The 15,458-nt window shown below is 40.6% G+C and overlaps 1 protein-coding gene across 1 annotated transcript in view; it reads right to left on the bottom strand.

The window, feature by feature from the left end:
- The window catches only part of LOC126175796 (uncharacterized), a 314,318-nt gene that overhangs the window by 56,947 nt on the left and 241,913 nt on the right, over positions 1–15,458 (bottom strand). The window contains exons 12-15 of the mRNA XM_049922776.1: positions 10,665–10,831; positions 4,957–5,032; positions 1,812–1,880; positions 870–967 (exon numbers count right to left, since the gene is read on the bottom strand). Of these exons, the coding sequence (XP_049778733.1) occupies positions 870–967; positions 1,812–1,880; positions 4,957–5,032; positions 10,665–10,831 (410 nt within the window). The remainder of the gene's footprint in view (positions 1–869; positions 968–1,811; positions 1,881–4,956; positions 5,033–10,664; positions 10,832–15,458) is intronic.

Raw genomic sequence — 15,458 nt, 5'->3', positions numbered from 1 at the left:
TTAAATATATTCTCATAATCTACATTTCTTACCTGATTACTTTGCTTCCTACCGATTTATAATCACAAGAAATTCTAAAGTTGTCTATGACTATCATATTCTGTAAAATTTCTTTAATGTTAGGTACAATATGGTTAATTTCATTTTTAGTTCCACTTGGTCCTTCCATTCATGTTTTCCATTTTTTCCTTTTTTTCCCTTTCTAGAAGGATAGGTCTAGGAAAAACAATCAATTTCCTTTGCTAATTTCACTAATATAAGGCCTTTGTTATTTGTACTATCCAATCAAAAATTTTACTAAAGAAAAAATGTTAGGTTTTTTTTCCACTTTTGTATTACCTTGCCATCCCAAATCTTTTAGTGAGGTGTACTGTTGTACACAGTCTCTGTAACCTTTCATAGCAATCTTCTACTTCTTCATCACAATGTGAGATGAATGGCACAATGACTGAACAATTTCTGTAAAATACCCTTTTTTACTTCAAAAAGGAATAGTACTAATGACCAAGCAAGAATAAGACATGAGACTATCCAGAATTTGATTTTCCTATATTTATAAAGTAAATTTCATGGCCATTTCTTTGAGAAAGACATAGTGATTTAACTTGCACACGATAGTTCCATTCGAGCCAGTGCTTCATGTCTAACAACCTCAGTGTTGATGGGACATTAAATGCTAATCTTCCTTCCTTTAAATACTTCAAAAGTGACAGCATCATAACCTGATGTTTGGTGAAACAACCAAAGGAGATGCTGTGCCTTGTGAATAATCTAAGGTATTTGTAGTATTATTCTGTTTTAGAACAAAAAACGAAATGAAATATTTATAAAAGTATGATAGCTATTCCTGACCATTGTGACTTGCTTACCATACCCATAGCAATCTGCCGTGCAAAGGACAGTAGGTCTGAGGGCTTCAGAGCAACTTCAGTGTCGTCTTCTTCTTGTGCTTCACTTGAGCTTAGTTCTGTTTATTTGTTAAGACATGATAAAATATTGCATTAGAATATAATACGCTTTATATTCATTAAAATAAATTGAAATAAATGAAACAACTAATCTAAAAAGGAGGTACTTTTTTTAAAGCTTTAGATTTCAAAACTAACCTTGCTGAATTACATATCAAGCAAATTATCTAATAATAAGAAAGAAGTATATTGTATTATATTAGTGATTTTGGCATTACAATTGTATTTAATTAAATAAATGCACTTGTGTTTTGTTGTTAACCCTTTCCATCAATTAGCATCAGCCTGGTTCCACCTTAACCTGGTCCTCATTCTTGCAGTATGCAGTGTGCCATTTCTAACAAGTTCCCCCATTCCAAATTTTACACTGCTCTTTCACCCCTTCAGGCTGATTGGAATGCAAAACCTGATCTAGCTTTTCCCTAATTAAGGTTTCCCATTCTCTTAAAGTGTGTGTTCCTGAGAAAAATCTTTTCCAGTGTCCTCCCTACCCTTGTTCACTTCTAAAATTTTGCTCTTTCTCTAGTAATATTGATACTGACAAGATGTCAAGCCATAACATAACTTCCATTTTGCTTCTTCCCCCATTAAATTATTCATACAAGTCCTCATAGCCATTTTTGATGACTGTTAGTTCTTCCTATCTTCCATTTTCTGCATTATAAAATAAACTATGCAGAGAATTGGAAAACGGTAAGCTACTTGATATTTTATTGTAGTAGCTTTATTGCCTTCATCATGCATTACTTTGCAATGTACTTGTGAATGTGGAAGAAATATGAAGTGAAAAGATATGCTTTCTTACTTGCCAGTAAAATAATAGTGCAATTCAGTGCCACTTACCATTTTGCATGTCATACATGTGGTTATGGGCAATACATGCATTCTGATTATAGTATCCATCTGGAGTACCTGAAGAAAGATATTATTTGTAAGAAAATTGTATTTCATAGAAAAGCAGATGAAGCTTTCAAAGCACATTTCACCACCCTAGCTACAGTGTGCATTAAAGTGATGTTGCAAGGGATGTTTCGTATAGTGTCAGCATATAATTTGATTTGTTTGAAGATGGGGCTAAAAAAGAAAGAGGAAGTGTTGGGGATTTATATAGCAACCTCCAAAATATCTTAATTGTTGAATGTTGCCAAAATTTAATCAAAGGAATTAAGGGGTGGTCTCTCCCCATTTCAAATGTAAATGCTGGACAATGTTGTAGCCTTCTGTTAGAAAGTTTGGCCTATGAAAGAATTTTCCACAGTGAGCACTTCTGTTGGCTTTGAGTGTTCTGTGAAATTCTAACAAGAGAAGTGTACACATGTTATCTCTGTGTCACTTAGCTCTGAGTGCCCAACACAGTTAGAATGAGCTTAGTATGGTGAGCAAAGTGGATTCCACATAGGAAAATCTTAGGAAAAGTTATCTTTAAATGTTTGAATGGAGTTATTGCTCAGATGCACAGAATAACATATGAAACCACACCAAGGCTGCAAAATTAGGAATCTCATTACCTTTAACCAATTATGTGAAAGTAAGACCAGTGCAAAATTCTTCCTCAAATGTCTATCTGAGCACAGGAAATGGTACAGATAAAATAAACTATCAGTGGCACCATATATAGCACCTTAGTAATGAGTTGTATCTATAATTTCTTGTGGTTTATATCAGTTATTATTGGCTTTTACATCTTGAGCTTACAACAATTAAAGAATATTTTTCAGCAACCGTGTATCACTTTCATTTATAAAGCATCTTCTGTGTTCATTCTGGAAGTATGCTGTACATAATAAGTCTCTACATTAAGTAAAAAACAGCATTTTTGTTTTATAAAATTGGTATACAATTTACTTAACAGTGTTTTTGCCTTCTGTTCACATATTCTGAAGTCCACTGCCTTTTCCTTCTTTGTTCACAGAGGTAACAGTTTTAATTGCAATAATTTATACATAATTACTGCTGAGGAAGATGGGCCTCACAGACAAATATACCTTGTGGTTTAATTTGCTATTTATGAAAAAACTAACTCAGAAATATTGCAAAATATTAATTTAACTTTATATAAGAAATATCCAATTGTTTATAAACTGTATAGCATCAACTTATGTCCATTTTAGCACACTTCATATAAGACATTTATGTCATTCAGCCAGTAGGCACAAAAGCTGTAAATTTTATATTGTAATAAAATACATCACTGGTGACAGACTGGCTGGAAGAGAGGCAGTAAAAGTGGCAGTGACAGGATAGATACCTGCAGTAGCAGGGGAGCACACAGGATGGAAGGGTCGGACGAGAGTAGTTGTTTGGGGATGGAAACAGACTTTGTGCTGGTAGAGGGTTGAGGTAAGACTTCATGTAGGGACACAGTGAAGATGAGGTGGTATTTTTAGTTTCTGAGCGGTTTACAGCTGTGTAGTCAAATGCTATAAATTTTGTTAGAGAAGTCTGTGTAGGACTTAAGCTGTTTTTGTGAAGCATTTTATACTGTGAACTCCAAAGATTTCACAAAGAGCCTAGACAAAAGAAATAATAGGCAAAGAAAATGAACATTTTTCTTCATTCAGTGAAGTATTTGCAAAGCACTGAGTGCATTGGCTACCATCTTGTTTGTACTTCTTTAGCTGGAAAAGGACTTGTGTTTTATTTCAGATAAACTTTTTCATTTGAAACTATAAACTACAATGTTTTCTAGTTTAATCAGTCAACTCCACCTACTTACATTCATTTAATTCTGCTGTTAACAAGCTCTACAAGTTAACTACAGTATATGAATTTTAATTTCAAAAAGGGAACAGCTTTGCACTGGTTCAAGATCATACACTATGTAGTTATTTTCAAGCCAAAGACGTTATTTCAAATGCAAATGTGAGATTAAGTTCTGCAACCAGGGTGTCAATTCACAGATGAAGTTATAACTTATTTGTTTAAGTGAGCATATTATAAAGGTTGCATGCTCCAAAAAATAATTCCACAAGACAACAGAGAATGGAAATATACAAAATAAACCAATACCTTTGTGTTCAGGTCAATATACAACAAGATACTTCTGAGTGAAAAACATACCAAACTGAGCTTTGTGATTAGTCTATCTGATATGTTGAATTTATTATCCCTCTGGATTCAAGGAAATTTTTGGACAGTGTTTCATTTAGTGTATGGCCATTAATGTCTACTGGCTGATCATTTTTGCTTGTTTGTAATCGCATGATATGAGTGCTGGTGAGATTACGATCAAACAAAGAATTAGTTGAAGGCCCCTTCAGCTATCATTCTGGTGTGACGGGTAAGGTACAGTTGGGGGCCTTGAATGAATGAATGAACAAATGAGTGGCTCTTAAATGAGAGTCAAACCATGGCATGAAAGTGTACTACTACGAGAAAGCTGTTAACTTTCTCCGAAAGTACTGAAACTAATACATATTATAGTATCATCAGTGTATTGAGGTCAAAATATATCAAAATAAGATTAAATAGGTTTTTGGAAAATTTGTTATCCATAACTCTTCAATTTATTATACTAATACCTCACTCTAACTCTTGGATCTCACACTCTCAAAATTTACACTGCAATATAACACAAGCCCGTTTAAACTATATTATTCATTGCAGACTACACCTTTATGGTTGAGGTGCTTGTTTAAGTGTGTAGTTATTGGGAAATTACTACATTTAGATGATGTTTTGTGTTGCGTACATTTAATTTTTCATTTAAAATATTGATGTTGCCAGACCAGAAGCAGAAATTAAAGTTTTTTTTCTCAAATATAATGTATCAGTATAAAAATGTGAGTCATTTGTGTACTGGGAACATCTGAAACAACAAATCTACTTCGTAAAATTTTAAACAAAAGCAATTTTTAATTTTCTATTATATAACAAGAGGAACGAAAACATTAACTACAATTAAACCATGCAATTACATAATTGACAGCAAATCCAACAATAAAACATGTTGGCTCTATCTACAAATTATCAGTTATGAATAAAATACCTGGAGTTGCGAGAAGCTGTGCGTATTTTATTTTATTGTCACAGCAGGATTCTCTCTGTGATACTGCTACCCAGGCCTGCAACATAAACATAAGGATATTTATAATTTAAAATCTTAACTTGCTTGAACTTGTGTTAAATAAAAATAGCTACAGGATAATTTATCACTGTTCTTCTCTAACAGCTGAAGCAGTTATCAGTATATGTGAATGATACACAAAATATTTCAAAAACTAATATAATTACAAAGCCTAAAGAATTATGAGGCATGTTCAGAAAGTAAGTGTACTGTGGTAATAATGGGCTGTGGTTTTTTTTCTGTGTGGTGGCAACGCTGAGTGGTAGCCCAATAAAAATGAGAGAGAGTGGGGGGGGGGGGGGGGGGGGGGAGATCTCAAGACCAGATCAAGCATTGCAAGAACACAGTGCTTGTCGTGCGCAAAATAATTTCGTGGAAGATGGGGTAAGAAATACCTCCAAGTGGGAACCATGAGCTGTAATCTGTTTCCTACTCACGGAAACATTAACACCTATCGAAATTTTTTCCTCGAAAGAAAAAGATTTAAGGCAAAGGTGTTACGAACAGAATGAGTGTGTTCAAGTGGTGTATGAAGTTTAGTGCAGACAGAACAAATGTTCATGATGAATAGATAACTGGAAGAACTGTCACCTTGACAGATGAGTTGCTGCAAAAATCGAGGAAACTGTTCGTGAAGATCACTGACTGACAGTGGACAAAATTTCTGCGATGTTACCACAACTCTCCAGAATTTTCTTATATGAGACACTCACAGAAATGCTGGGATACCGGCAACTATGCACAAGATGGGTGCCAAAACAGCTGACAGAGCAGTCAAAGAAAAATCCGGTCAGTTGCTTGAATGACCTAACTTGGAAGGTGAGGATTTTCTGGGTTCTATTGTGCTGGAGATGAAATGTTGGTGGCCCATTACACACCTGAGACAAAAATTCAAGTCATCACAATGTGTCATACCAATTCCCCATCCGCCAAAAAACATTGTGAGACCCAAAAAACTCTAAGGGAAGATTCACACAAAAGGAGGGAAACGCTGACAAGAGGAGTGGACCTGTTGAACAACAAGGCCCGTTTCACAAAGCCTTGGCCAAAAAGACGTTCTTGGACTCATTTGGTTGTGATGTTTTGAACACCCCCCCCCCTCCCATACTCCCGACTTGGCGCCTTTATGTAATCATATTTTCGCCTCCCTGAAGGCACATGAGTGGAATTAAATTTTCAACCGACGAGCAGGTGCAGAAAGAGGTTCTGGAAATGGGAGAGGAGCTGCTGGGAGAGTTCATCGAGGACTGCATAAAGGAGCTTGTGCCACAGCTCACCACATGCATTGAACGGGATGGCGATTATGTGGAAAAATAGTCAACAAGTAACTTTTTTCAAATACACTTTTATATACAAAAATCTAGTACACTTACTTTTATAATTTGTTTTTCATATCCATTCATAAAATGTCCAAATATTAGAGAACTGCATCTGCTGTGCATACTTGCTCAAATTTTTCTGTGCACGTAGTTCCATGAAATTCCAGCAATGTCGCTTTAATCGGTTGTCATGTTGAGAGCAACTACACTACTGGCCATTAAAATTGCTACACCAAGAAGAAATGCACATGATAAACAGGTATTCATTGGACAAATATATTATACTAGAACTGACATGTGATTACATTTTCACCCAATTTGGGTGCATAGATCCTAAGAAATCAGTACCCAGAACAACCACCTCTGGCCTTAATAACGCCTTTGATACACCTGGGCATTGAGTCATACAGAGCCTGGATGGCATGTACACGTACAGCTGTCCATGCAACTTCAATACGGTACCACAGTTCACCAAGAGTAGTGACTGGCATACTATGACGAGCCACTTGCTCGGCCACCATTGACAAGACGTTTTCAATTGGTGAGAGATCTGGACAATGTGCTGGCCAGGGCAGCAGTTGAACATTTTTTGTATCCAGAAAGGCCCGTACAGGACCTGCAACATGCAGTCATGCATTATCCTGCTGAAATGTAGGGTTTCGCAGGGATCGAATGAAGGGTACAGCCATGGGTCGTAACACATCTGAAATGTAATGTCCACTGTTCAAAGTGCCGTCAATGCGAACAAGAGGTGACCGAGATGTGTAATCAATGGCACTCCATACCATCACACTATGTGACATGCCAGTATGGCGATGACGAATACATGCTTCCAATGTGCGTTCACCGCGATGTCGCCAAACAAGGATGCAACCATCATGATGCTGTAAACAGAACCTGGATTCATCCGAAAAAATGACGTTTTGCCATTCGTGCACACAGGTTCATCGTTGAGTACACCATCGCTGGCGCTCCTGTCTGTGATGCAGCGTCAAGGATAACCGCAGCCATGGTCTCCGAGCTGACAGTCCATGCTGCTGAAACGTCGTCGAACTGTTCATGCATATGGTTGTTGTCTTGCAAACGTCCCCATCTGTTGACTCAGGGATCGAGACGCGGCTACACAATCCGTTACAGCTATGCGGATAAGATGTCTGTCATCTCGACTGCTAGTGATACGAGGCCATTGGGATCCAGCATGGCGTTCCGTATCACCCGCCTGAACCCACCGATTCCATATTCTACTAACAGTCATTGGATCTGGACCAACGCGAGCAGCAATTGTGCGATACGATAAACTGCAATCGTGATAGGCTACAATCCGACGTTTATCAAAGTTGGAAACGTGATGGTACGCATTTCTCCTCCATACACGAGGCATCACAACAACGTTTCACGACGCAACGCCGGTCAACTGGTGTTTGTGTATGAGAAATCGGTTGGAAACTTTCCTCATGTCAGCACGTTGTAGGTCTCGCCACCGGCGCCAACCTTGTGTGAATGCTCTGAAAAGCTAATCATTTGCATATCACAGCATCTTCTTCCTGTCGGTTAAATTTCGCGTCTGTAGCACGTCATCTTTGTGGTGTAGCAATTTTAATGGTCAGTAGTCTATTTTCCATGATGTACCTTGCGCAGTTCAGAGAATAAAAGTACAGGGTGTTCACTAAGCCCCCCTATCAATTCAAAAAATCAAAACTTGTAAACTATCAGAGATCCCTCAAAGACTTTTCCTTCGTCCTTTATTGCGTATTTGACTTGAAGGGCATCAAAACGGCGACACACCAGGAGAAAGTGCAGTGTGACAGCAGAGTTACCGATGCCGATATGTGAGGACACCACCGGCAGAGACGAGCACAATGAAGTGATTCAAAAACTTTAAACAGGCACACAGTGTCAGAGATTTTCCTCGGAGTGGACGTCCGCCAGTGTCTCAAACACGTGTCCACAGAGTACAAGCTGCATTTCATCGCAGCTCCTGAAGTCAATTCGTTGTGCATCATGCGAATTGCAGGAAGCAAAAGCAACTCTCCATAAGCGGTTACCCCATTTTGCGTACCATGTGTTCATGGTCCAAGCACTGCAACAAAACGATAGTCCTGTGCTGCATGCAGTCGCATGTTCCATGCTGGCCTCTACAGATACTGACAGTGAGTACCTGAATTAAGAAAATTTTGAAAAAAGAAGTCAAATGTTTTGTGAAACTATTTTTCTAAAAGTAAGAAATAAAACAAACTATAGAAAATTTGACACATCTCCTTTGCTGTGCGTGATTTAGAACTTCATTCAAAGGCACGTCAAATGTTTCTCTAATGTGTTTTATTTTTTACTTTTGGACAAATCATTTCACAAAACATTTCACTGATTTTTTCTCATTTTTTATTCTCTATTTTCATATTTTGTTCAGTAAGCATGATCTTGTTGGCACCTATTTGTCTTGCTAGAGTCATCTGTTGTAGAAATGTCACAAATGTAATACTTGATTCGAAGAAAGCCTTTTTGACTATTAAATATCAAGCCAATGTTACCTTTTATGCGCGAAGCAGCTACTGCAGGCCTTGAAGAGATTAACTTATTGACACTTTATTTACCTAGCTAAAAGCAGCTGTACATGAAATATTTCAGATTTCCTACAAATATCTAGTTATGTTTTTCTTATTCCATGATTACTTTAAAGCAATTGAATTTTTTTTTTTTTTTTTTTTTTTTTTTTTTTTGCAAAACTGGACGCCATGCTGGTGGTCAATTTCATGCCAAATTTGTCCATTTATCATTCTCCTTTTGGATATGAAAATTTGGACGAAAAAAATATACTCAAATCACTATTTTTTTCTGAGTTATCCTGATTACTTTCAAGGAAATAAACCTTTTTCTTACTCTTTTTTACGAAACTAGGCCTGATTCCAGTCAATTGGTTTATTTCTCACTCTTCGTTTGGCTACGAAAATTCGGGCAAATCCATTGAGTAATTTACAGGGAGTCTTCGTTTCCACGCCAATCGTCAATTGACCAAAAAGAGCCATTCGTCAGATGAAGTAACATTCTACATTTCTAACATGTGACTCGACATAAATTTAGGATTTGGAGCTCCGAAAACAAACAGAACGCACTTGAATATACTCGTGGTTGCCCGAAGCTTCATGTTTGGTGTAGCCTAATGTACGTTCTGGCGATCGGCCCATTTTCTTCACAGAGAAAACAATAGAGATGAGATGCAGCCGTCCGCCATCTTCCACGATGATGATGAACCATCCCCCCAACCCCGATCCCCAACCATATTGGAGTTTGAACGAGCAGTATGTTCTGAATGAACCACTTCCTGAGAGGTAAATGGGTCCTGATGGTCCCATCTCGTGGCCTCTACACTCTTCCAATGTCACACTATTAGGGTTCTTTTTTTTCTGGTTACATCGAGAATGAAATGTACACAACGCCAGTCAGTGACATTGTTATCTTTCGTGCAAGAGTCAACGAAGCAAAGAGGACTGTTGATGCTACAATGCTGACTTATACATGGGCAGAACTCTAATACTGCCTTGTGTTCTTCGAGTGACAGGTGGGTCACACACTGAAATTTTTGCACAGCAGAAAAAACTGAGATGTTTGGACAACACGGTTCTGGATTAACAGCGATTGATATAAATTAACTTAGTATTAAGAAATCGCGTTTTCTATTTATTTAGTGCCTGCCGACCGGTTTCACAGTTTCCTGCCACACCTCGGTAGACGTGACGCCACCAGCAGTCAACCATATGTTCTCCCTGAAGATGGCCCCTGCGATGGGCCGAAACCGGTCGGCACTAAATAAATATAAAAAATGCGATTAAGACTGTTTTATTAATACTAAGAAAAAACTGAGATCTACTAATCGTTTTACAACAAACCATGATGCACTCTCTCTCCCTAATATTTTCCAAGTTATGATTTTTGGAAATAACAGCAAGACTTTATGGACAATCTATTTGATTAGAAGTGAATAAATTGTGTTGAAGTATTTCCTGTACATATATCGAAAACTTGCCATATTTCATCAGCATGGCGTGTTAAGTGTCATCATAGGTGATGAGGGTGCAAACTTCAAATTCTAATGAAGTCGTACTTAATTAGTATCACTACAATCTGAGTGTTTCAGCCTTCCTGGCAAACTGCCTTATAATAACAGTGATGACTGAACTGGAATATGAGAGAAGGTCTATCTCTAGTGCAGATTTTCACAAACTTGAACACATATATGTCAGATAGTCTCTACGAAGTGCGCTTCTCCCAATCAGAGCCTAAGCAGGCCGGAAGAAACTAAGGAAGAGAACTCGCCCTGCGTAGGAAGTGCAGCAAATCGCCGAGTTCGCAGTACTCGACGATGAGGCGCGCGGGGTTGGTGACGCAGCCCACCATGGACACGATGTGCGGATGCCTGCCTACGCACTTCATCAGTTCGATCTCGCGCTCGAACTGGCGGACGTCCTCTGGCGACGGGTCATCTGCGGAGTAAGCAAAGTTGCACTCTCACCGTCTGCAGTTATTGTTCTGTTAACAAAAATTGATGATGATTTAGTGGAACACTTTTAATCAAATCTACTGACATTATTAGCTGGGAGACCCCAAGGGATCACTGCAACTACCTGATCAAAATTGTCTTCTTTATTTATTCATGTAGATTTTCCTTAGTTTGTGGCGCTAAATGTTGTGCCTTAAGCATAACTTATTAGTGCAAGTGGTGTGATGAGTGCATATGTACCAACCATGATTTACATTAGCTGGCATCTGACTTTAAGGTCCAAAGCTGCGACGCTGATGCGATAAAAGTACTGTCTGCAGACTGTGGCTGCAGAAAGTCACTTTAAGATCTTTATCTCCTATAAATCACGTAAAAATCAGAAATTCAGCTAAGGTAGAGATCTGTGTGGCGTCCAAGCATGTCAGAAATCTCTTCCTAATTGTAATTGCAGTCATAATTTTACTACTTTTTTCAAACGGGTTTTCCCATCCAGGAAACTGTCTCAGACTTATCACTTGATACATCGAAAACTAGTAAAGTCACTGAGACACTTTTTTATTCCCAAAGTTGCGTTAGATTTGTATAAGTTTTGTAAGACTGGGTCTTCTTTTTTTGTCAATCTTTAATTTGGAGCAAGTGTGAAGTTTAAATAGTTATCTCTTCCAAAAATCAAGTAAACATTCTTAAATTCACATGTCCTATAGTTGTCTACATCTACATCTACATTTATACTCCGCAAACCAGCAAACGTTGTGTGGTAGAGGGCACTTTACGTGCCACTGTCATTACCTCCCTTTCCTGTTCCAGTAGCGTATGGTTCGCGGGAAGAACGACTGCCGGAAAGCTTTCGTGCGCGCTCGAATCTCTCTAATTTTACATTCGTGATCTCCTCGGCAGGTAAAAGTAGGGGAAGCAATATATTCGATACCTCATCCAGAAACGCACCCTCTCGAAACCTGGACAGCAAGCTACACCGTGATGCAGAGAGCCTCTCTTGCAGAGTCTACTACTTGAGTTTTCTAAACATCTCCGTGACGATATCACGGTTACCAAATAACCCTGTGACGAAACGCGCCGCTCTTATTTGGATCTTCTCTATCTCCTCTGTCAACCCGATCTGGTACGGATCCCACACTGATGAGCAATACTCAAGAATAGGTCGAACGAGTGTTTTGTAAGCCACTTCCTTTGTTGATGGACTACATTTTCTAAGGACTCTCCCAATGAATCTCAACTTGGCACACGCCTTACCAACAATTAATTTTATATGATCATTCCCCTTCAAATCGTTCCGTACGCATACTCCCAGATATTTTACAGAAGTAACTGCTACCAGTGTTTGTTCCGCTATCATATAATCATACAATAAAGGATCCTTCTTTCTATGTATTCGCAATACATTACATTTGTCTGTGTTAAGAGTCAGTTGCCACTCCCTGCACCAAGTGCCTATCCGCTGCAGATCTTCCTGCATTTCGCTACAAATTTCTAATGCTGCAAATTCTCTGTATACTACAGCATCATCCGCGAAAAGCCGCATGGAACTTCCGACACTATCTACTAGGTCATTTGTATATATTGTGAAAAGCAATGGTCCCATAACACTCCCCTGTGGCACGCCAGAGGTTACTTTAACGTCTGTAGACGTCTCTCCATTGATAACAACATGCTGTGTTCTGTTTGCTAAAAACTCTTCAATCCAGCCACACAGCTGGTCTGATATTCCGTAGGCTCTTACTTTGTTTATCAGGCGACAGTGCGGAAGTGTATCGAACGCCTTCCGGAAGTCAAGAAAAATAGCATCTACCTGGGAGCCTGCATCTAATATTTTCTGGGTCTCATGAACAAATAAAGCGAGTTGGGTCTCACACGATCGCTGTTTCCGGAATCCATGTTGATTCCTACAGAGTAGATTCTGGGTTTCCAAAAACGACATGATACGCGAGCAAAAAACATGTTCTAAAATTCTACAACAGATCGACGTCAGAGAAATATGTCTATAGTTTTGCGCATCTGCTCGACGACCCTTCTTGAAGACTGGGACTACCTGTGCTCTTTTCCAATCATTTGGAACCTTCCGTTCCTCTAGAGACTTGCGGTACACGGCTGTTAGAAGGGGGGCAAGATCTTTCGCGTACTCTGTGTAGAATCGAATTGGTATCCCGTCAGGTCCAGTGGACTTTCCTCTGTTGAGTGATTCCAGTTGCTTTTCTATTCCTTGGACACTTATTTCTATGTCAGCCATTTTTTCGTTTGTGCAAGGATTTAGAGAAGGAACTGCCGTGCGGTCTTCCTCTGTGAAACAGCTTTGGAAAAAGGTGTTTAGTATTTCAGCTTTACGCGTGTCATCCTCTGTTTCAATGCCATCATCATCCCAGAGTGTCTGGATATACTGTTTCGAGCCACTTACTGATTTAACGTAAGACCAGATCTTCCTAGGATTTTCTGTCAAGTTGGTACATAGAATTTTACTTTCGAACTCACTGAACGCTTCTCGCATAGCCCTCCTTACACTAACTTTGACATCGTTTAGCTTCTGTTTGTCTGAGAGGTTTTGGCTGCGTTTAGTCCTGGAATGAAGCTCTCTTTGCTTTCGCAGTAGTTTCCTAACTTTGTTGTTGAACCACGGTGGGTTTTTCCCGTCCCTCACAGTTTTACTCGGCACGTACCTGTCTAAAACGCATTTTACGATTGCCTTGAACTTTTTCCATAAACACTCAACATTGTCAGTGTCGGAACAGAAATTTTCGTTTTGATCTGTTAGGTAGTCCGAAATCTGCCTTCTATTACTCTTGCTAAACAGATAAACCTTCCTCCCTTTTTTATATTCCTATTAACTTCCATATTCAGGGATGCTGCAATGGCCTTATGATCACTGATTCCTTGTTCTGCACTTACAGATTCGAAAAGTTAGGGTCTGTTTGTTATCAGTAGGTCCAAGATGTTATCTCCACGAGTCGCTTCTCTGTTTAATTGCTCGAGGTAATTTTCGGATAGTGCACTCAGTATGATGTCACTCGATGCTCTGTCCCTACTACCCGTCCTAAACATCTGAGTGTCCCAGTCTATATCTGGTAAATTGAAATCTCCACCTAAGACTATAATATTCTGAGAAATTTATGTGAAATGTATTCCAAATTTTCTCTCAGTTGTTCTGCCACTAATGCTGCTGAGTCGGGACGTCGGTAAAAGGAGCCAACTACACTCCTGGAAATGGAAAAAAGAACACATTGACACCGGTGTGTCAGACCCACCATACTTGCTCCGGACACTGCGAGAGGGCTGTACAAGCAATGATCACACGCACGGCACAACGGACACACCAGGAACCGCGGTGTTGGCCGTCGAATGGCGCTAGCTGCGCAGCATTTGTGCACCGCCGCCGTCAGTGTCAGCCAGTTTGCCGTGGCATACGGAGCTCCATCGCAGTCTTTAACACTGGTAGCATGCCGCGACAGCGTGGACGTGAACCGTATGTGCAGTTGACGGACTTTGAGCGAGGGCGTATAGTGGGCATGCAGGAGGCCGGGTGGACGTACCGCCGAATTGCTCGACACGTGGGGCGTGAGGTCTCCACAGTACATCGATGTTGTCGCCAGTGGTCGGCGGAAGGTGCACGTGCCCGTCGACCTGGGACCGGACCGCAGCGACGCACGGATGCACGCCAAGACCGTAGGATCCTACGCAGTGCCGTGGGGGACCGCACCGCCACTTCCCAGCAAATTAGGGACACTGTTGCTCCTGGGGTATCGGCGAGGACCATTCGCAACCGTCTCCATGAAGCTGGGCTACGGTCCCGCACACCGTTAGGCCGTCTTCCGCTCACGCCCCAACATCGTGCAGCCCGCCTCCAGTGGTGTCGCGACAGGCGTGAATGGAGGGACGAATGGAGACGTGTCGTCTTCAGCGATGAGAGTCGCTTCTGCCTTGGTGCCAATGATGGTCGTATGCGTGTTTGGCGCCGTGCAGGTGAGCGCCACAATCAGGACTGCATACGACCGAGGCACACAGGGCCAACACCCGGCATCATGGTGTGGGGAGCGATCTCCTACACTGGCCGTACACCACTGGTGATCGTCGAGGGGACACTGAATAGTGCACGGTACATCCAAACCGTCATCGAACCCATCGTTCTACCATTCCTAGACCGGCAAGGGAACTTGCTGTTCCAACAGGACAATGCACGTCTGCATGTATCCCGTGCCACCCAACGTGCTCTAGAAGGTGTAAGTCAACTACCCTGGCCAGCAAGATCTCCGGATCTGTCCCCCATTGAGCATGTTTGGGACTGGATGAAGCGTCATCTCACGCGGTCTGCACGTCCAGCACGAACGCTGGTCCAACTGAGGCGCCAGGTGGAAATGGCATGGCAAGCCGTTCCACAGGACTACATCCAGCATCTCTACGATCGTCTCCATGGGAGAATAGCAGCCTGCATTGCTGCGAAACGTGGATATACACTGTACTAGTGCCGACATTGTGCATGCTCTGTTGCCTGTGTCTATGTGCCTGTGGTTCTGTCAGTGTGATCATGTGATGTATCTGACCCCAGGAATGTGTCAATAAAGTTTCCCCTTCCTGGGACAATGAATTCACGGTGTTCTTATTTC

The sequence above is a fragment of the Schistocerca cancellata genome, chromosome 3 (assembly GCF_023864275.1).
Source record: "Schistocerca cancellata isolate TAMUIC-IGC-003103 chromosome 3, iqSchCanc2.1, whole genome shotgun sequence".
Classification (NCBI taxonomy): Eukaryota; Metazoa; Arthropoda; class Insecta; order Orthoptera; family Acrididae; genus Schistocerca; species Schistocerca cancellata.
The sequence above is the reverse complement of the archived record's forward strand: the minus strand, read 5'-3'. Positions and strand labels throughout refer to the sequence as shown.